The sequence below is a fragment of the Pelmatolapia mariae genome, linkage group LG10_11 (assembly GCF_036321145.2).
Source record: "Pelmatolapia mariae isolate MD_Pm_ZW linkage group LG10_11, Pm_UMD_F_2, whole genome shotgun sequence".
Classification (NCBI taxonomy): domain Eukaryota; kingdom Metazoa; phylum Chordata; class Actinopteri; order Cichliformes; family Cichlidae; genus Pelmatolapia; species Pelmatolapia mariae.
The window spans coordinates 24422820-24443924 of NC_086236.1; the positions used below are offsets into that span (position 1 = coordinate 24422820).

General features: G+C 40.5%; 2 protein-coding genes across 3 annotated transcripts; both read left to right on the plus strand.

Moving 5' to 3' along the window:
• The first annotated feature begins 1938 nt into the window (after positions 1-1938).
• rom1a (retinal outer segment membrane protein 1a) lies at positions 1939-6975 on the plus strand. 2 transcript variants are annotated; one of them, XM_063485622.1, is made up of 5 exons: positions 1939-2068; positions 2321-2558; positions 5144-5574; positions 5710-5956; positions 6096-6975. In XM_063485622.1, exons 2-5 carry the CDS (start codon positions 2409-2411, stop codon positions 6315-6317), a joined length of 1050 nt encoding a protein of 349 aa, XP_063341692.1. In that variant the 5' UTR covers positions 1939-2068; positions 2321-2408; the 3' UTR covers positions 6318-6975. The 2 variants fall into 2 exon arrangements, with proteins under 2 accessions (XP_063341692.1, XP_063341693.1); XM_063485623.1 differs by lacking the exon at positions 1939-2068 and adding an exon at positions 2153-2246.
• Positions 6976-8429: 1454 nt separating this feature from the next.
• frmd8 (FERM domain containing 8) lies at positions 8430-20796 on the plus strand. The gene is made up of 11 exons (XM_063486880.1): positions 8430-8851; positions 10083-10180; positions 10296-10463; positions 10582-10683; positions 11960-12018; positions 12359-12525; positions 14436-14651; positions 14732-14855; positions 14953-15102; positions 18083-18311; positions 18447-20796. The coding sequence occupies exons 2-11, from the start codon at positions 10090-10092 to the stop codon at positions 18554-18556; spliced, it is 1416 nt and encodes a 471-aa protein (XP_063342950.1). The 5' UTR covers positions 8430-8851; positions 10083-10089; the 3' UTR covers positions 18557-20796.
• The last annotated feature ends 309 nt before the right edge of the window (positions 20797-21105 follow it).

Here is a 21105-nt window from a genome sequence, read left to right on the forward strand (position 1 = left end):
GACCAGTGGTTATCCAGCCGGACATGTTGGGGCCGGTTGGTCAGGAAGTCCAGTAACCATTTGCACATGAGGGAACTGATGCCTAGGTCTGTCAGTTTCCTGATGAGTTGTGAGGGGAGGATTGTATTGAACGCTGAACTGAAGTCTATAAACAGCATTCTGGTGTAGGTGTTTTTATTGTCCAGGTATGAGAGGACAGAGTGCAGCACAATGGAGACTGCATCCTCTGTGCTCCTGTTCTGATGGTATGTGAATTGGTGGGGGTCCAGGGTGGGGCGGAGACAGGATTTGAGGTGTGCTAGGACCAGTCGCTCTAAGCACTTTGTAATGTTGGGGGTGAGGGCTACCGGGTGGTAGTCGTTGAGGCTTGATGGTTTAGAGTTTTGGGGTATTTGGGTGGATCTAACTCTACATGACTTTCTAAGTCAATTCCTGCAAAGATTGCTGAACATTTTCCTTCCACCCACAGCCACAGTAATAACCATTGTGTTTCTCTCTATTACTATTTTACCAGTAATAGAGGTAAAATAACAGGAACATGCCTTCTTCATGAAAAGCTCAAACTGAACTAGAGTTTATCCAGAGTCCCATCTGTCTCAGTTTGCATATTGACACAGTTACAAATGATACTGAGCATATACGTTCACACTGCAGGAGCTCTGCTTGAGAAGTTTTGCACATACTGTTTGGCAAACTCAGGAAGTTATAGCTCTCCCATTTTTGTGCAGACAGAGCAGCAGCTAGTACGAGGAAGGAGACACCGGGAATTAAAATTATTTCCCCAACTTTCACGGTTAATTATCCAAATACTCCAACAGGGTACAAATAATGGACCAGTACGGTAATTATTGGTAGAGCAGAGCAAAGTAAAAAAAAAAAGAAAAAAAGAAGTAAAAATTCAATACTAGCATGACAGCGTGGATACTTTGTTTCTATTATCTAAGTGATGTAGTCCACTGAATTGAGTTAAATAAATTATTTTTTGGAAATGAAAAAAATCTATAGATACACCTTAAACATGAAAAACGTCTGAAACTTATAGCATTGCTGTCACATCTATTTTATTTATGGCCTATATCACATTTTAGACAACCTAAGTTGATCCAAAGTGCTTTAAAGAAAAGCACGTTTACATTCCAGGTCTCCAAAAATTCCAGTTTCAAAATAGAAGAAAAGCTGAAAGGTGTGTTTTTGTTGCACTGACTAATAATTGTGGAAAGCAAAAATGTCAATACTTACCCTGTATTTACTTGATACTGGATTGATACCAAAATTAGTACAACAGTAGTGATACACTTTCAGATGCCTTTTGTAAACTGTAATAAATCAACATCTCACTGTATACATGTTCTGATTAAGAAGGTGGAGACAAATATTCATTGCAGATTTGTTTGCTTACATATAAGAGGAGTTCTGCAAAGTCAGGGAAAATGACAGAGATCATATTGACCAGAAATATTAATGGAAAATTGGTACCAGTATGGAGGAGGAGGTGAGAATGTTTCCCACCTTGGGACCATGTTACTTGGATTCAGAGTATTAGTCAGGCAGTAATGAGAGTTGGCTACTCTTCCCCTCATATATTACTACTCAGAGTTGAGAGCCAGTGACTCTGGGTCCAATACAGGGCTTTGACTGTTTCTCAACCTGTAGACTTCTACATAATGGCAAATTGAAAATGGAAATAAATATTTAGACCTATTTGTCTAAATATTTTTTTTTAAATCTCATGTCATTTTCTTGTACTTTGCAATTTTTTCCAGTAGATGTGTCCCAAGTGTCTGCATTACACAGATAATGACTTGTGTATTAATAATACCTCCCTGTCAAGTTCAATTTGGCTTGTCATCCATGTCCCTCTGTATGAGTGACGGATGCTGAGCAGACAGTGGCCTGGATCCACAAACCAGTTTAATAGGATAGGTAGGTATTAGTGGTAAGACGCCCCCCTGCATCCAGGTTTACCAAATCCAGTGTGCCAAATCCACTGTGTGGCACATTGGACGGTACACAGTGGTTGCTGGAGATAACTGGACTTTTTTTCAGAATCTTTTAGGAAAAAAATAAGGTAAAATTTGACCCACCAACATCAGTTTAATTGAAGATGCACCACTTGTGATGTAAAGCTCTAAAACTCAGAAGTTTCCAGGGACTTTCTGCTAACCTCTCTACTTCTTAGTTTGGTTGTTTGTTTCTCACAAAACTACTATTTTTGTGTCTGAACTGTCCTCACACTGTTTATACAGGTGTGTTTCAGTTCTGCCGTCTTCATCTTTAAGCCTTTGGAGTCCTCTCTCTCATCTCTTCTCCTCTCTCACAGCCAGAGCACAGCATCGTCCCCCGCGGCCTCATCGCTCTCCTTCCCCTACTCCCCCGGTGAGACCTGGTAAGATTCCCCCGCTGCAACCATGGTGGTGATGAAGATGAAGTTCCCCTTTCAGAAAAGGGTGAAGCTAGCCCAGGGACTGTGGCTCCTGTCTTGGTGTGCCACAGTTGCTGGGGCCACGACCTTCACCCTGGGGTGCATCCTCAAGACGGAGCTCCGCAGGAGGGCAGAGGTACTTAAAATTTGACCTCCTAGAGTGAATACTTTCTTATACTTATTGAATTTACCCGTTTTTGTCATGTAGGATGCCTGAAAATAACTACTGGGTAATTACTATTTGCATGCAATGTAGTATTAAGAGTATGCATAGTTACTGTAACGGTGTGTAATGGGAAGAAAGTCATTACAATTATTGTTGTCTGCAATGATAACTATTACAAATAATGTCAAATAATAAACCACTAATAAGTGCTAATATTTCTAATCTCACATCAAATTGTGCATTAAATATCAGGGATGATATATTTAATTGCCTGACGAATCTGATTATCCACTATAATACCAGGTGTGAATATTCCTGAGTACACTCAACAAACGCCATCTGTGTTGGGTTTTAACTGTAGACACTAGATTTTCAGGGAAAATGCAAAAAGAAAAGGTCTTAGAGGATAAATGAAATCTCCGTGCTAATCGGCAATCAACACACCTGTGACCCACTTTGGATCCTGACTCATCATTTCATAAATTAGGCTCCGTCAGTCTTAATTACCCTAATCCCTACTGCTACTTAAGGCTGTCACCATAGCTTTGTATGATCAGTTTTATTATAACACTGAAACACTTGGAATGATTGAAAAATGCAAAGAAAATATTATCTTATTATGTAGATTACAGCAAAGGTTTAATCCCATCATCAGAGAACTCCGTTTGACTGAACACAAGACTTTGTTGTGTTTTCAAAACTGAACAATTTTCTTAAATTTCCATTTTACCAAAATGAATCTCTGCAGATGTTAGTTTGCTTGACATATAACTTCAGGAAATGTGCTCTACAAACGTGATTCATTGGAATCACATTGGTTTACCAAATATGTAAACAAAAGACAAACCAAAGACAAATAATGCAACATTCAGTAGAACCTCACTACCATGTTTAAAAGGGAAGTGACTGCAATTTCATGCAGTTTTGGTGTTTGTGTCTGTTCTGTATGGTAGAAGTGGATAACAAACTGAGTTCTGAGTTACTAAATGTACGACAGGTATCCTTGAACGATACGTTTAAGCCCCAGCTGCTTGTGGCTCATACATTCTGGTCTAGCTCTTCATTATGAGATTTAGCATCTGACAGTAATGCTGACAATATGTGCATTTCTATATATATTTACGCACATTTACAAATTGACCTCTCTTCATAAATAAAGGTGGAATCCTTTTAAGCCTTCTACGTCTCATCAACGCATGTTGTGATGTCAAAAATGTTAACTTTCATTTCAGGACTGTACTCTAGGCATTAGTGTATATATATTCAAAATAGTAGGCATTGGAGAAGAACAGTCTGACTTATTTGAGGAGAAAAAATTGGTTAAAAGGTTTACATATACATGCAATTATGTTTATGGCTGCAAACATAAGCTCTCTGGACATTTTATTAGACATACACCTGACACAACTGCTTTTTGCTTTTAAGAACTGCCTTAATTATTCATAGCAAAGTTTCAACATGGTGCTGGAAACATTCCTTAGAGAGCTTGGTCCATATTGACATGATAGCATCACACAGTTATTGCAGATTTTTTTTGGCTGCACATCCATGATTTGAATTTTGGTGTCGCATCACTCCCAAAGGTGCCAGATTAAGATCTGGTGGCTGTGGAGAATGTTTGTGGACAGTGAACATGATCATGTTCAAGAAACCAGTTTGGGATTATCTCAGCTTTGTGACATGGTGTGTTGTCCTGTACAAGGCCACAGCCATCAGAAGATGGGTACACTGTGATTATAAAGGGATGGACATGGTCAGGAGCATGTAAGCTTTGGGGTTTAAACCATGCTCAGTTGGTACTGAGGGGCCCAAAGTGTGCCAAGAAAATATCGCCACATCATTACAACCCCAAAACAACAAAGTAAATCATTGATACAAGGCAGAAAACGAGACTCACCCGACCAACATTTTTCTAGTCTTCTGATGTTCAATTTTGCAGAGGCCATGCAAATTGTAGCCACAATTTCCTGTTCTTAGCTGACAGGAGTGGTACCTGATGTGGTCTTCTGCTGCTGTAGCCCATTGCTTAAATGTGTTGTGCACTCAGAGATGCTCTTCTGCATACCCTGTTTGTAACAAGTGTTTTTTTCAGTTACCATTCCTTACCTATTAGATTGAAGTAGTCAGGCCTTTCTACTTAAACCTTTAGTATCACAGAGACATTTTCACTCAGAGAGCTGAAGCTCACTGGATACAAGCAATTTTCTGCAAACCCTAGTCATGGTTGTGTAGAAAATAAAACCCAGTATATCAGCAGTTTCTGAAATACTCAGACCAGGCACCAAGTCACCTTTCTTCTGATGCTCAATTTGAACTTGAGCAAGTCGTCTTGACCATGTCTACATGCCTAAATGAACTGAGTTGTTGCCATGTGACTGGCTACTTTGTTGTTTCTGTTAACAAGTAATTGAACAGGCGTACCTCACAAAGTGGCTTGTGAGTGCGATTTTCATAGAATTTCATACTTCACTAATTTGTTTATTTGTTCTGCATAATTATTGAGATAAATTTGAATGGTTTAATATTCCATACATTGCTGTGTGACTCACTTTCAGGTAATGGATAACCAAGACATTCATATTGTGCCGAACACCCTCATGATTGTTGGTCTCGCCTCCTTGGGCATCAACTACTTTGCATCAAAGATCTGTCAGGATGCCCTGGATGCTGGGCGATTCCCTCGCTGGAAGAACTTCTTGAAGCCCTACTTCGCCGTCTCTTGCTTCTTCACTGTGCTCATGCTGCTAGCTGTCATCATGAGCTACGCAATGAAGGGCAGTCTGGAGTCTTCTCTAAAGGCTGGCCTGAGGAATGGCATCCGCTTCTACAAGGATACAGACACACCAGGCCGCTGCTTCCAGAAGCAGAACATCGATCGCCTGCAGATGGAGTTTCAGTGTTGTGGGAACAATGACTTCAGGGATTGGTTCGAGGTCCAGTGGATCAGCAACCGCTACCTTGATTTCAGCTCTAAGGAAGTGAAAGAGTAAGGGGCTGGAGGGTAGTGGGTTTCAAATTTGTGCATATTCTTAAAAAATGAAAGAGTTTGGATTGAAAAAGTGTGACTAAAGAAAACAATCATGTGGTAACAGCGTTAGTAATCCCTCATTTATTTCTATAGCCGCATCAAGAGCAACGTGGATGGCCGTTACTTGGTAGACGGAGTTCCATTCAGTTGCTGTAACCCCAGTTCTCCACGGCCGTGCATCCAGTATCAGCTTACCAACAATTCAGCTCACTATAACTATGATTACCAAACTGAGGAGCTCAACATCTACCTCCGAGGGTGCAGAGAGGCTCTGGTCAACTACTACATGGGCCTGATGAACACAATTGGGGCTGGAGTTCTGTCAATCTTCCTCTTACAGGTAAGCCCGACAATGATTTCAGGCAGAGATTGTGGTGCCACAGCGAGCTTGTAATTTATAAAATGGGAGACATACAACACTGGGTTTTAAAGAGCTTACCCTTGTCTAACTTGCTCCCCAAACGCTCTCACTTTTGCAGGGCTCTGTGCTGGTGAGTTTGCGCCTCCTCCAGACCGCCATGGAGGCAGTGGCAGGAAAGGAAAACACTGAAATTGAGACAGAAGGGTACTTGCTAGAGAAGGGAGTGAAAGAAACTATCATGGAGTACCTCGACCCTGTGCTGAAGTTCTTCCTGCTCAAAAACCAGGTCGAAGAAGGGAGTGCTGCAGCCACAACAGCTGCTACACCAACTCCCACCTAAACCACATTTTACATCAAACATCACGTGTAAATAACTTGTACAAGACGGCATCTAAGGAATGATTTCAATTTTCAAAAAAGAACACAAATAACAAATTTCTGTGAATTTCACAAATTTAGGGATAGTGTTTTTGTTTTTTTATTGTCAGATGACCATCCACCCATCTACTCTAATTCCCGGTCAAATTCTATCTTTGTGTCTTTATTGCCAGTAAATGTACCCATAGCAGCTATGATTAATCCAGTTTTCAGACACTTGTACTCCTTAAAATGAATAAGATGCTTAAAATAATGAGAACTTTTTTTATTGTCTATCACTTTTATTTTGCCTGTTATTCACTGCACAAGATTAACAAATCCTTGATTGTTATATGTTTACAGTCCTACAAATATATGCAATTACCAATATTGCTTTTGAAAGTGGTTTGGATTATAATTACACACTCACAAGACTTGTTTGTCTCAAACGCAATAAAGCAGTCACCCATCAATCAGAGGATAAACATTAATCGAAGAGCAAGTGTACAGAAATTATATATTTTTTGGAAGATGTAAAGCTGACTGTAGAGAGACATGAGGCACAATGCTCTGCTGCGCAACAGGATTATGACAATAATATATAAAAGATGACTTATTAAAGTTTGAGGTTACTAAATGTCTCATGGAGTGGAGTTGTTTTCTTATTTTCTTTGTGATGTAAATACAGCACGCAGAGACATTAAAATACTTCACTTGTCACCTTTCATGACAGTGGCTGTGAGATAGCACTTTCTCCTCTCCTCTCTTCTCTCACTCAGTGAAAGGAATCAGATTACAAAGGCTGATTAATCGTTGTCAGTAATGCAGTGAAAGCCATCGAGTGTGTCCTCTGTTCTGACACCTTAGCTGCTAAATCCCATTAGTTAATACCCAGCCTGCTGCCTTTGCAGTTAGACGCCTGCGTCAGGTGGCTGGCAGATGAACGGTGAACCATATGAAGGCTCCTTATACAAAGTCTCCTTATACAAATTTGAAAAGGTGAAAAATAATAATACTGAGACTGGTAAAAGGGAAGACTGGTAAAGCTGAGAGATAATCATTCAAACACAAAGTTATATAGGCATGCCAATATGTAATGTAATGTATTTCCCTAAAACTGTACAAGGCAGTTTATTAAAAAAAAAAAAATCACTTTACTGTTTACATACATGCCTTTTTTGCACATTACAAAGTGCAGTATTTCCATCATGTTATTTACACCTATCAGGCATAACTGATTATCTCTTCATCTTGGCAAGAGTTATTGTGTGGGATATATTAGGGAGCAAGTGAACATTTTGTCCTCAAAGTTGATGTATTAGAAGCAGGGAAATTGGGTGAGAGTAAGGATTTGACAGAGTTTGATAAGGTTTGATTAGTTCCCCGGGTCTCAATCCAGTTGAGCATCTGTGTGACATTCAGGGCAGACAAGTCCGAGCCATGAAGGCCCCATGTCGCACCTTACAGGACTTAAAGGATCTGTTGCTAACATCTGGGTGCCAGATACCACAGCACACCTCCAGGGGTCTAGTGGAGTCCATGCCTCCATGGGTCAGCAAAAGGGTGACATGTGACAAACACAACTTTAGGCAGGTGGTCATAATGTTATGCCTGGTCGGTGTATATTTAGAGTCACTGTTTTTAAATCTGTTGAAAAGATTCATGACTCTTTATTGTCATTATCCAAGGATAACATAATTATGGCAATACTCCCTGACATGGTGCATTAAACTTAAATAACAGGTCAACATACTGCCAAGGATATATACACATACAATTTAAGAAGTCTATAAATATGGGAAAATACAATGGGTGATATTAAACTGTGAGTAAATGCAATCCAATAAATACCACTTTGTGAGACATGGGTTGAGACTGTATCAGATCAAAGTTGATTCATGAGGACGTCTGAAGCTGTGACTGCGTGGAATCGATTGTATTACCGTGGCTGTAATCTGTTTTTCGCAGGTAAATTTAATGACAGTCAGCAGATAAACAGAATTAATCCGCTGCCTGCTGAAGTACAGCTGCGATTACGTTTCAGTCACGTGACGGGACGACGCACTCTCTGACGTTCGCCTCATTTTTCCCCGTCATTCTGAGGATCAAATATTTTTGACCCGATCTCATGTGAACGACTTCACAGTGTACACTCTATGTCAGTCAGTGAACTTTCAAAGTACCTCCAGATGGAACATGTATGGATATTCGCTTCCAGTTGCCTCCGTGACTGTTTAATTTAGAAATATTTGAATTGCTGTGGTTAAAAAAATCTTCTAGCTTGGCTGTCACACCCAAGTAATGAGGAACGGTTTAGAATAATCGAGTCGTTCGGGAGTCGCAAAATTTGAAACTGTTGCAGCTGCTAGAAGAGCTAGTTCAGGGTAGCTGGGAAGCTGTGGTGAGGGCAATAACAGCGGGTTTTTAATTAGTTAGTGTACTTGGCCACAGTATTTACAAAATCAACAGGATCCCATCTAGAGAAGCGAGTGGACGGAAACTTACAGGAACTGGCAGGTAGGTGGACAACAGAGACATTGGAACATAGTAGTTTCATCACTTGCTATTAATAGTGGGTCACTCTGTTAAACAAAACACACACAAAGTTAGCCAATGGGCCAGATAGCTTCAGCATCTAAATTGTTTCCTACAGGCAGATAAATGAAGCGCATTAACACGTCTAAAATGATCGCAGTGACGTCCAGTGTTGGTAATATTTCCGATGCCTAGCTTATTTAGCTAGCATGGTGTTTTCAACTGCCTTTTAGCTAACGTCAACGCAATTCACTTTTTGTGTGTTGAGTTATTCTCTATAATGTCACACAAATTTAATCCCCGGCTGAGTTTGGGGCAGCCCTGTTAAAACTGAGGAGCTAGCTATTGTTTTATCCACGGGAGGCGAGATGTTGCCCGTTTCAACGACGCCCGTGTTTGTTGTCTCTCTGTAACGGTATGAAGGCTGTTCTAGAAATGTTCGAAGCCACGTTAAAAACCGTAACAGTTACATGTTGGTGCTCACGGAGCACTGCAGTTGAACAGGGTGAGGTCAGCAGTCGACTGACTGGGATGTAGTGATCGTATAGGATCATTCTCGGGTTAAAAACACGAGGTGGCGCTGGGTTATGTATTGAACCCTGACTTTTGTTTTGAACAAACTATAATAGAAAGAGCACCAAGTGGAATAAAGTGATAAAGATGCACCCCCTATTATTGTAGGGTCTACCTTACAATATAAAGCGCCTTGAGGCGACTGTTCTTGTGATTTGGCGCTATATAAATAAAATTGAATTGAATTCCTGCTGGTCTAGTTATCTCTGAAGAGGTTACTTAGCTGTAATGCTTTATATAGAGATATATAGTATGTGGCTATTCCCAAGCTATTACACACATGTGTAAGAATGTCAGTATAAGCAGCACACACGCCTACACCGCTTTGCTGGCATTTCCTTTTAGCATACTGTTGATGAATAACTTGAGAGTCCATTAGGGTTGGGAGTGGGACTCTAATATATTGCAGGTGCGCTGCCTCTGTTGCCATTTCTGTGTTCAACTGCGACGTGTTTGTGTTCCTCAAGTGCAGTTTACAGTATTGTTTTGCTTTTCACTCCTGGTGATTGTTTTGTCTCACCCATCAGACACTTGGGTACATTTCTAGCCATCCCTTCCGGTTGCATTGCTCCTCCCTGTAAAGTATCTTGTCTTGAGTCTGTGTTGTTAGTCGTCTGAATTTTTGGTGTTTTCATTTCAGGTTAGAGATGGAAGGAGATGAGTGCAGTTTTCCTCCAGATTCATCAGATGATCACTCGCTAAGAGGAAGTGTGGCTTCCTCTGCAACACTATCCCGTGGTATGATGTCAAACAGTCTCACCCACCCCGAAGTAGTTCATCTATTATTATTATTATTATTGTTTTTGTTATTAATCTTTTTGCTTTTTTTTTTTAATTATGTTTGTTCACACAGCTCAAGATGTGCTTATATACTTGTTTGGTGACAGTGCAGTACACTTAACTCTAGAAGGGCTCGGCACTGTCACCGTGCAAGAGCTGGGCCGCAACGTTCGTGAAGCTCTCCATATTCCTGAGTCTGTACAGGATGTTTTTGCCTTCTGGCTTTGCTCTTCACTGCTCGGTTAGAACTCTTCCCCCCCCCCCTCATACTTCTATCACTTAACTGTATTATGTGATATTACTTGATATGAGTAAAACATGTTGCTGTATAACTTTTTTTCCTCACTCCCTATCTTCAGAGCTGCAGTTAAAGACGAGGCATCAACCATACAAGTTGTGTCGGCAGTGGCACGACTTGCTGTATCGCTTCACCGAGGCTTCAGAGGAAGACATTTCCCAAGGTCAGAGTTTTGACTTGCGTGCGCCACCAAACACTGGACTAAAGAAAAGCTGTCAACGCAAGAAATCTAGTTTCTGTAATGAAAGCATGACAGGAACTTCGTACAGGAAAAGGGTGGTTGCAGTGTACAAAGAGATGAAAGGAAAGATAATGGCTTCTGCTGCTGAGTGGTAGATTATTCTTGTAAACCCTTCCTAATAAGATGAAGTAAAGCCTTTTGCTTACAGAGTATGCCCTCTTATTTTGCCATAAATCTAACAATTAAACAGCTGCAATCCTCTACAGACTGAAGAAGATTATTCTATAGTTTCTAGAACACTGTATTTGCCAATGAGCTGCACGTAAACATCAGTCCAGTCTAGTAATTGGCACTCTCTGTTTGCCTTAAGCTGACTTCTGTCATCAGCCTGGTTTTCTGTATCCAAACAAAGCATTTTTACGTGCTGACAACAGCTTGTTTCTTTTTCTGCAGCTGTTTCCTCTTTATTTCTAGCTTACTTATAAGTTAATGGTGGTTGCTGGGTTACTCGAGGTAAATAATGGATAAAAGGGCTGTCAGGTTTGCTTGGATGAGATAAAAGAGAAACAAGGAAAAGGAGGCATTGACATGGACTGCTGTTGTTGAACAGGAAAAGAAACGACTGAAACAGGTAGAAAATCAAAGTGAATATGGAACAACCATTTGGAGGAAGAGAAAAACAGACGTTATATTCCACACTTGGAGAGATTATGTGATCCTTTTAGGATTACAGAAGTTCTTATGTGCTAATTCATTAGCATCCCTTAGCATGGGTTATGCAGAACAGAATAGCAATAGCTTTTACTGTTAGTTACTGCTTGTGTTAGACTTAAGGTTAAGTACAGCACATTTTAAATCAGTTGTAAGTGGGGTAAGAGGCACTGACTCAGTCTGCTGTTTTTTGTTTCTTTTTCTGTTTGTTTTTTTGTCCTAAAACCTCCCCCCCCCCAGAGACGATCAGCCCACATGTTTGCAGTGTGGCAGGTGCTTTTAGTCTACAGTGACAGCTTTCCACTAATAAAGCATAAAAAGTATCACACAGGTATTGTATAATCCCTTAAAAGCTGTTACTTTTCCTGTGGAGTAAATTCCACCCACGGCACAGGACTGTGAGCCACAGCAGAGTGGGCTTGAGGGGACTCACATTGTCTTTCTACCCTCACTCCTCCACACTGGATGATGAGGCTGAATGTCATCCAATGTGGACTTGAATACTTCACCAAAAAGTAAAGCATGATTGTCCTCTGCCTTTTTACAGATGAACCATGTCTCCAGTACAGACGCAGTGTGTTTTATCCGAAATCTAAAGAGCTGCAGGTATTTTTAACTCTGCTACAACTTTCACTAATCTTAAAATGGTGAAAACGGTGTTATACTCCAGGGGTAACAGAGGTCTGCATTTCATTTTTCTGAAGATTTTGTCTAATTTATTGACTTCACATGGCTTGTTAAAACTAACAGTGTTTCCTTGTGTTACACACATAGCAGCAAATTAAAGTTGACGACTCATAATATTAATGGTTTTTATTATGAAATATGTCAAATCAAATCAAACGAAGCTAAATGAAATACAAATTTTGACTTAATTAGACAAAAACTCTTTTTCAATTTCAAATTTAATGTGCTTACTGGGAGTTACTGTCTCACTCCTGTGCAGATACAAGAGGAGGGAGTGTTGCGACTTCTTTATGAGGAAGCCAGGAGCAACATCCTCACCGGTCGATACCCCTGCGACCCTGAGCATTGGACTAGTCTTGGAGCTTTGTCTATTGCTCTCGATGAGGGAACTAGTCTGGACAGCCAACAGTTTACTACAACTATAAGGTGAGAAGCAACTGCTCATAAATAACTACACATGATGATGCTAGGGGGAATTTGTTTATGTTTCATATGCCTGAAAGAAAAACGTATTGGCCGATATGTCTTAAGTCTTATATCGGTTCTGCTTCTTGGTCCGATATTGTAGTTTTGGGGGGGGAAGTTGTGAGCTACAAGCTTAAGGAATGGTTAGATTTTGTCAGTTTCAGTCATTTATCTACAGGACAATGACAATTTGAAAGCAATTGCTTCTTCCTACTTCAGTTATATCTTCCTCTTTACATAATAGTAAAGGAAGAAATCGGTCCCCAGACCCTACTGATGTTTATTTTATGTGTTTTGTTAGTGGTCTGGCAACATTCAGTCATTGCCTTATTCACATTATGTACCCTCCACCTAAAGTATTTCAAATAATTTTTGCTTAAGGCCTTGGTAATTTAGTGGGATTCATTTTTCTTAAAACACATTTCTTAAAGTATAGATGGAAGAGAAGGAAACTGCAGAGTCAGTGAGGTTAATACATATCTGTGAAAGTGAGCCAGTTGCGTGCCATTTCAGAAAAGTAATCCTTGCTTAATCTGACTAAGTTTTTCCCAGTATTCTACTCTGTGTATGTTTACTCTTGCACTTAGAGAATGTGCTCATACACGTTCACACAGACTTTGCAGTCTATGCAAAATGAAACAGTATCTCTCTTCCATTTATTTATAAATAAATGGTCGCTCTGCTTTTCATAAATCTGTCAGACTCGGAGAGGATTCCTTTCTACAGCACAGCCTAATGTAGTAGAAAAAATAAACAATGTAAAAAGCACCACCCAAACCATTTCCCACAGCCTGCATATTCCTCAATTAGGGATCTGATAGACTGAGTAGCTTTGAGTGCTTCACTAAAGTCTATGACAATGTGATGCAGTCCTGTAAAAGGTACACAGATACTGTGAATAAGGTCAGTAGTCCTTTTGTTTGAGAAGCCTTTTTTATATTAACAGTTGCCTGAACACTGCAGTGTTTTTCTAAGTACTTGTTGGTGTGCAGGTGGGATAAGGCATTTCTAATGACAACATTCATCATTGTTTTCTTCTCTGTCAGGTTGTCTAAGAGCCACTGCAAGTGAAGTACTAAAAATTGACACTGCACATACAATACAGCATTAGGTATATTATTATTAGTGTAACCTATCTACTCTTAGAAGCATCTTACAGGCAGCTACACAAAAACATGCATATTTATAGACTTTTTAAGGAAGTCTTTGCTTATGGAGTTGCAAAATCCTACTGTGTGTTTTTATCTGGTGTCTGAACTTCCTGCCTGCTGTTTCAAAGCAATTTACTGACTGATCCATAAGTTTTATACTACGAAAGATAATCTGATGTTCTTACTGCATGAACATAAACAATAATGCTGCACCCCAACCAGTTTAAAAATGAGACGAGATACTTGCTTTGTCCTCTACATAAAACATTCACGTTAACTGTCCAAAGTAGAACAAAATAGATTCCTATGATGGCCGATGACGAGACAAAGCCGGGCAATTCTTTGAGGCATGTTTATGGGTTATTTTAAATATAGATGCTCTCATCAGAAGATTTCTACATAATTATATAAAATAGATTCTGTAAAGGAAGTAGTCCTCTTGCACTTAAGGAGCGTGTTTATCTAAGAATGTGAGTGGCAGCATTTAAGGAGCAAAGGTCAAAAACTAGAGCTACACTCTAAACAATTTAATTGGGAGATGAATGCATTTTGTCCTTTGGGCTCACAAAAAGTCACAGTAAGACGTGCTGCGAAGAACATTTAAATGAGACAAACATGAAAGGAAGAAAGATTGACAGTTGGGTAAATTAGGAAAGAGGAGCAGACGAGAGAAAATACTTCACAGATCCGATGCAAACCTCTGTCCTCTGTTTTCCACAGGGAGAAGAAGCTGTCTTCTTATCTGCCTGCACATGTCACCATGGGGAGCGGAGGCTTGTTCTCTACTTTGCGAGGGAAGTCAAGCCGTCAGGTCGGGCTGGAGCAGAACCTTTTTAAGGAGTACAGTAAGATCTGCACATCTGCTGGAAGCTCTCCCGAGCCCACGCAGCTCCTACACCAGTACCTCAACACGTGTCACACGCTGCCTTATTATGGGTATGAAGTAGCATAATGACACATTTTTGCATTGTATTTTTCCACAGAAGGCAAATTATTAACTTTAAATGTGAAAACAGGTGCGCTTTCTTCTTTGGGGAGATTGACAAACCAGCGCAGGGGATCCTGCAAAGGGGAAAACGTAAAGCTGTCAACATCGGGATCTGCCTGGAGGGTGTTTATGTGATGGATGTCAAAGAGAAGGTGAGCAGTGATTCACACTTTTTGTAAAACAGCAGCCGCACATGCCGTGGTTCTCACTCTGCGTTTCTGTTCCTGTTATGGAAATGTTTTCCCGCAGCACGTGCTGCTTGGCCTGCGCTTTAGTGAGCTCTCCTGGGACCACAGCTACCCCGAGGAGGAGGGAGATTCACACATCCTGTGGCTGGAGTTTGACGGAGATGAAGACGGCACTCCTGTCAACAAGTTGCTAAAGATCTACTCAAAACAGGTAAGAAACTTTTTCCATCCATCCATCCGCTCATCCAGGGCTGAGTCATTGTGGCAGCAGCCTTAGCAGAGAAGTCCAAACCTCCTTTGTGTTCCCCTCGCTACCTCCTTCAGCTCACCCAAGGGGAACACTGAGGCATTCCCAGGCCTTGGGGAATCTTCTTGGTAGGACATGCTCAGAATATCTCAGTTTCTAGTAGACATCCTTGTCAGCTGGCTCCTTTTGATACAGTGGAGTAGCAGCTCAACTCTGAGCCCTGAACTCCTCACCCTATCTTTAAGGGAGAGGCCTATGCCCATTTGGAGAAAGCCTCTATCCACTATCCTCAGTACTCGACTATTGAAGCCAGCTGTTTGAAAACTTTTTATGAAATTAAAAATAATAATAATATGGTGTGAATATCTCCACTTTCTTTGCTCTATTCAAGCATGTCTTGGCTGTCAGCTGTAGTCCTCTGACGCAGTTTCAAATGAGATGTTTTCAACTTGGACAAAAGATGCAGTCACTTGTCAAGAGCACCTGCTGTTTGTGAGATTTCCAGGATTGAATGAAGCAGCTGTGCATATTTATGTTTAGATGAGTGTTAAAATTGATGTAGGTGCTGAAGCCTAAAAAATATCAAGTCATTTTTGTGCTTCAGGTTTATCATCCTCATTCCGTGAACGTGGCACCAAAAAGTTGTTACCTAATAGTAAAAGCATTATTACCATAATCACCAGGCTCTAAGCCTTAGTAGGGCTGTAGGAAATGACGAAATATATCAGAAGATGGAATTAAAATGCCTGTTGTTTCATATTATACCGTTGTTTATTTTGTGCTGTCACACACACACTGTTTACTGCAAAACAAATCAAAGAGTTTGTTCCTAAATAGGGATGGGTATCGAAAACCGGTTCTTGTTGAGAACCGGTTCCCACTGTTTCAATTCCTTGGAATTGTTTGCCATTTTTGCAAACGATTCCCTTATCGATTCCAGTCGCCCCGAATGACGTCACCGCGTTGCGGCGCGTCATTTACCTGACAGGAAACATGGCGGCTCAAACGCTAAAAAGTTTGGTCATACTTTACGAGAACGGATGACAACAGGGCAACTTGCAATACTTGCAAAGTAGATATTTCATTTAAGGGAGGAAACACTACGAATATGCAAAAGCATTTGCTCACAAAACACGCGATGACCTTAAATGAACGTCGTCTTTTTAATTCCGCTCCGGACTTGTGAATCTCAACCCAGCAGCAGCGGTAACGTTTGCACGTCCTCTCCCGTTAATGCGGCAGGTAAATAATCAACTAACAGTGCATATTATGTTAGCGCGATCTGCCTTATTACAAAACCTGCCATTACTGTGCATTTAGGTGACCATGATGAGAGAGACAGACAGAGTCTGGCTGGCTCAGATGCTGGCAGTTTTCGCTGCAGTCTACCGGTAGCGTCTCCTTTCAGGCCAGAATGTCACCGAGCAGTGACTAAGTTTGTGGTAAAAGGCATTTGCCACACCAGATGCCCCCAATTTTCGGTAAGTGAATGTGTTTAATTGTAGGCAGGGAGATTACTGGATATTCTTGTGTAATTGCTACAGAATAATTTATGTTATACTTTGTTATTGCTACAGAAGAATATTTATTTTATTATTTTACATTTACAATTTTTTCCCCGGGGACCCTGTGACACCCCATTGAAGAGCCATAGGCTGTGGATCTCTTAAGATCTCACTGTTGGGTTTGTAAGGCCATGTTACTCCTAAATTTCTATCTTGTTCAAAGAGAAGATATAAAACAAAGTTCTAAGCTAATCGACCTTAGTGTTCTCCCTTTTTAAAAAGAATCGATAAGAGAATCGGAATCGTGAAAATCTTATCAATACCCATCCCTATTCCTAAACAAGGGGCTACTTCTGTAGCATATACATAGTTGTGTTGTAAAATGTCTGACATGGACCAGAAAACTATACTTTGCAAAATTATACCACAAACCAGTCCCCAGCACAGATTCCGACAAAACAAACCTGTTCTAGCACCTACGCAAGAATCACATGAAAGAGTATGGAGAGGGTTCACGAATGAGAAGCAAAAAAAGAACCGTTAGGTGCTCAAAATAAAACGGAGTCAAGTGTTAGAACACCCTTTACCCTTGGCGCGCCATATAATAGACTCACAAAGATGGAAGGAGATAATTATTGCTATTGCAGCTATTATCTATAAAGACACGGCCCTAACTTAGAATGTCGAGAAACAGGGATTTCTAAATTGGTCAAAACACTTGACATGTCCAGCCGAAAACACTTCACACAAGTCCAGTTGCCTCATTTATATTATGAGTGTCGGGCCAAAACATTGGAGGAAATCTACAATGTGTCATGCTACACTGCAGCATCAAATGTATGCAAAGTGCACTTCATCCGAGACCGGACACACTGCAGTCAGTGTTTGCAGATGTGCTGTTTTCCTGACGACCATGTAGGGGAAATGTTAGCCAGAGCCCTCAGGGAGGCTCTCGAGTCATGGGGACTGTGTGAGGGTCATCTAGTATGTGCCACAATGGATGATGCCACACAAGACCCATATTTATTTTGTTTAAAGTGTTTATTAGCCTTATATAGTTTTTAGTGTGCATTTGCATTTCATATATGTTGTGAGTAGTTTATGTTGGGTCTTTAGTCATTTGATATTGAAAAGTGTCATATGTCAAACATATGTCAAGATGTTATACATAAAAGCACAAAAATAATCACGTATGAATGAGTACTGTTCATTTTTTATTAATTAATTTAAGTGTAAAAAAGAATTTGTACTTTACGTGTGGCGATTATATAAACTATTCACTGAATTTACAGAAAATGCACTATATTGTGGTGAAGTAGTGACTTCTGTTGTGATATTAGATCCCCCAGTCTTAGGATGTCTGTGTTCCGTAATAGGCCATTAAACAGCAGACTACAGCAGACTCAGTTATGATTTTTTTTTCTTCCCCCTCCAACAAGGCGGAGCTCATGAGCGGCTTCATCGAGTTCTGCGTGGAGCTTAAGTCTGCGTCCGAGGGGGCAGCTGCAGCCGAGATGGACGGCGAGGTGAGTTTGTCACAGCAGCCCAGCGGACAGGAAGAAAGGAGCAAGAATGGGCGTGGCGGAAGGCGTGGGATGCTGCACAGGCAAGGCAGCGTTGTGTGCAGCCGAGTCCAATCGCTCAACACCATCAGCTACGTCGATGACGGTGAGGGCCAAACTTGTTTAACAGCAGTGTTATCCTTTCTGGAGGTAGCTCCTTCTGTGCCGTTTCACAGTGTCAGAGATTTTTTTTCAGCCTTTGTTCATTTTTGTGTTTTTTGTTTTTGTTTTGTTTTTTTAGGAAAAGAAATCAAACGCTTGAAGCCCAAGAGAGCTGCGTCTTTCTTCGCCCGACAGGCATCTGCAGTGTCGTACTCTGCAGTGCAAACAGAGAGTCTGGAGCAGGGTTAAAGTCGCACATCAGATCTGACCCGATCCTCTCAGAGACCAAATCTGAACATTTTACACTGAGATTTAAAACAAAAAAAAACAAAAACGGAGAGACTTACTTTGAGCTTGAGACACTTATCTGCTAATATATGAACATGTAAAGGACCAAATGACAGCGATCCAAGTGTGAGTGACAATATTTATCTTCTGAAGTTGTGTACAGTAAGCGAGTACAGTAATGTGAAAAAAGATCTAGCAGCTATGCTTCCAAGGTTCAACTGAAGTGGCTGTTCCTTAAACAGCCTATTGTAAAGGTCATATGATGAATAAGTGTGAGACAAGCCTTATAATAATCCTCAAACAGTGACTCCAGTCAATAACTGTTTTTGACCTTTCTGCAGCGCTCTGGAAGCGGATTTACTGCTATTATTCAAACATGTTGCACCTCAAATGAGTATAACCACTGCATTACCTCTACTCATCTTATCGGGGATTGAGCATTAAGAATATTTAAAGCTTTCGTAACTCCACCTCAGACTTTAAGCGATACCACAAACGGCAACAGTCAGCATGACAAACATTTTTCAGGGGACTATCTAAGGGTGCATTTCCGCTATTCTGCTTTTTTCAAACTGCCAGTGCCTTGATCTCTAGAAAGGGTGAAGCCACTTCAGAAAAAGTAGAAACGCGTCGCGTCCGGCTATCCTGACCATAAACAATCCTTATGGGAGCACATTGGCTGTGTTGTGGAGGACTTTTGTAAGTACAGGAGTTTTTGACAAAGTCAATATTAAGCGATATCTGCAGCTAGTTTGAAAGAGGTGGCACGACCGACCTGCTTTAAAAAAATGTGAGTTTTAAAACTTCTTGTTAAAGAAGCCGCAACTCTGTGGTCACAGTATCAAGTGTTTAAATGGATTTGCACTAATAAAAGAATCGAATTAAAGCTATAAAACTGTAGAACCTGTGTAAGGAAAAAGTATATTCATCTATAGATCATCCAGCACTGCTGCACCATGCTTGTATTCAAATGTTAAATTTCAAAGCATGGACGATTAGTACAAGCGATCTCTCGGCACACAGTCTAACCTGACTGTTGGACCTGATGAGCAAGAAAACTGATGCAATACTGTTCTTGTGCAACTTCTGACATGACAGAAGGTAAATTGAAAGAGTAGACATTAAAGAAACTAACAGTGTTGTTTTCTGCAAACACGGTCACTGTTGACATCATTGGGGGGGAAAAAAGGCCTCGTTTTCAGCTTTAGAACGATTCATCTACCAATGCGAAGAATTTCATTACTAGATTATTAGATTTATATAGCATTAAAACAATTTCTGCTTCACTTTATCTCCAAAAGCTAACCAATCTGTTGACTCGGTTGTCACTAGAGAGCGACTGTGTGTTCTGAACACAAAACAAGGACCAAGGTGTGGCCACACTGTTGAAAATCTTAAGTCTTTCCACCAAAGCAAGCCTGTCTGACATGCTGCAACCAAGGGTATGCTACCTTAACGCTGCAGAGACAGATTTTAGCCTCCAGCACTTGGCAGAGTCCCCCAGGTGTCACTCTGAACCCCACCCTAATGCTAACGGAGGCAGTTTCTGTCTCCACATCTCTATAATAGCGCCTTCCACTTGAACACGTGCCCTCGTTGGAGATGTGGCGGCACATGCGGTCTATTCTTCCCGACTCTCCTCAGCACGCAAACGGCAGAATGTTCTTACTTTTCTATGCTTCGACTTGTGTATCAGCTGCTGTCTGTATACTAATGCCAGCAGCTCAGTATGTTGTTGCGAACAAACACTATGCATGTCACGTTGTAGACTAGGCATTCCGACACATGTGATGCTGCACTTGTTAATACTAATACACTGTTTCTAAACATTTTACAGCAGGAGATTTGTTTTGTATTGTTTGTTAGCTTTTATGAGAGAACATTTTTACTTTCTTTTGGTTTGATTTCATGTACTTGCCAGTGTTTGTATATGTGAATGAAGAAATAGGTCTCAAACACTTTACAGAAGCTTAAAGTGCCTTTTTTGTTTCTACTAAGTTGGCATATAAATTACTGTTTTGGTGCATTGAAACCAGAAAATGGACAGTTGTGGTATTGCTATGGTTTAAAATGATGTATTTCCTTTATGTTATCTGATGTGAGTATATTTGAGTAACTGGATGGCGGATGTTGAACGGTGTACTGTATAATTCCTCTCGGTTGTCAGCTCGGCCTTCATTAAAATTATGGGATGATGCAAAGTGGCCCCGTTTTTCTGAACATACCTGTCATCAAATATTCCTTCCTCAGTGTGCTACCTGCTGCTTAAGTGTACTAAAGCCATATTTTAACCAACATGTTATTCTGCATATGATTTAATAACATAACTTCATGCAAACTTCTCATCAGTATTTCTGTGGCATTTTGTTTTACTTTAACACTTGCAGTTGTAGAATAATGTTAGAGTTGAGCCAACAATTTCTTAGTTGAGGTGCCATCTTAACTAGATCCATTTCAAATTGTTTGAGGAAATAAGTTTATTGTTAAATGTTTGTTTTAATATATGGCAG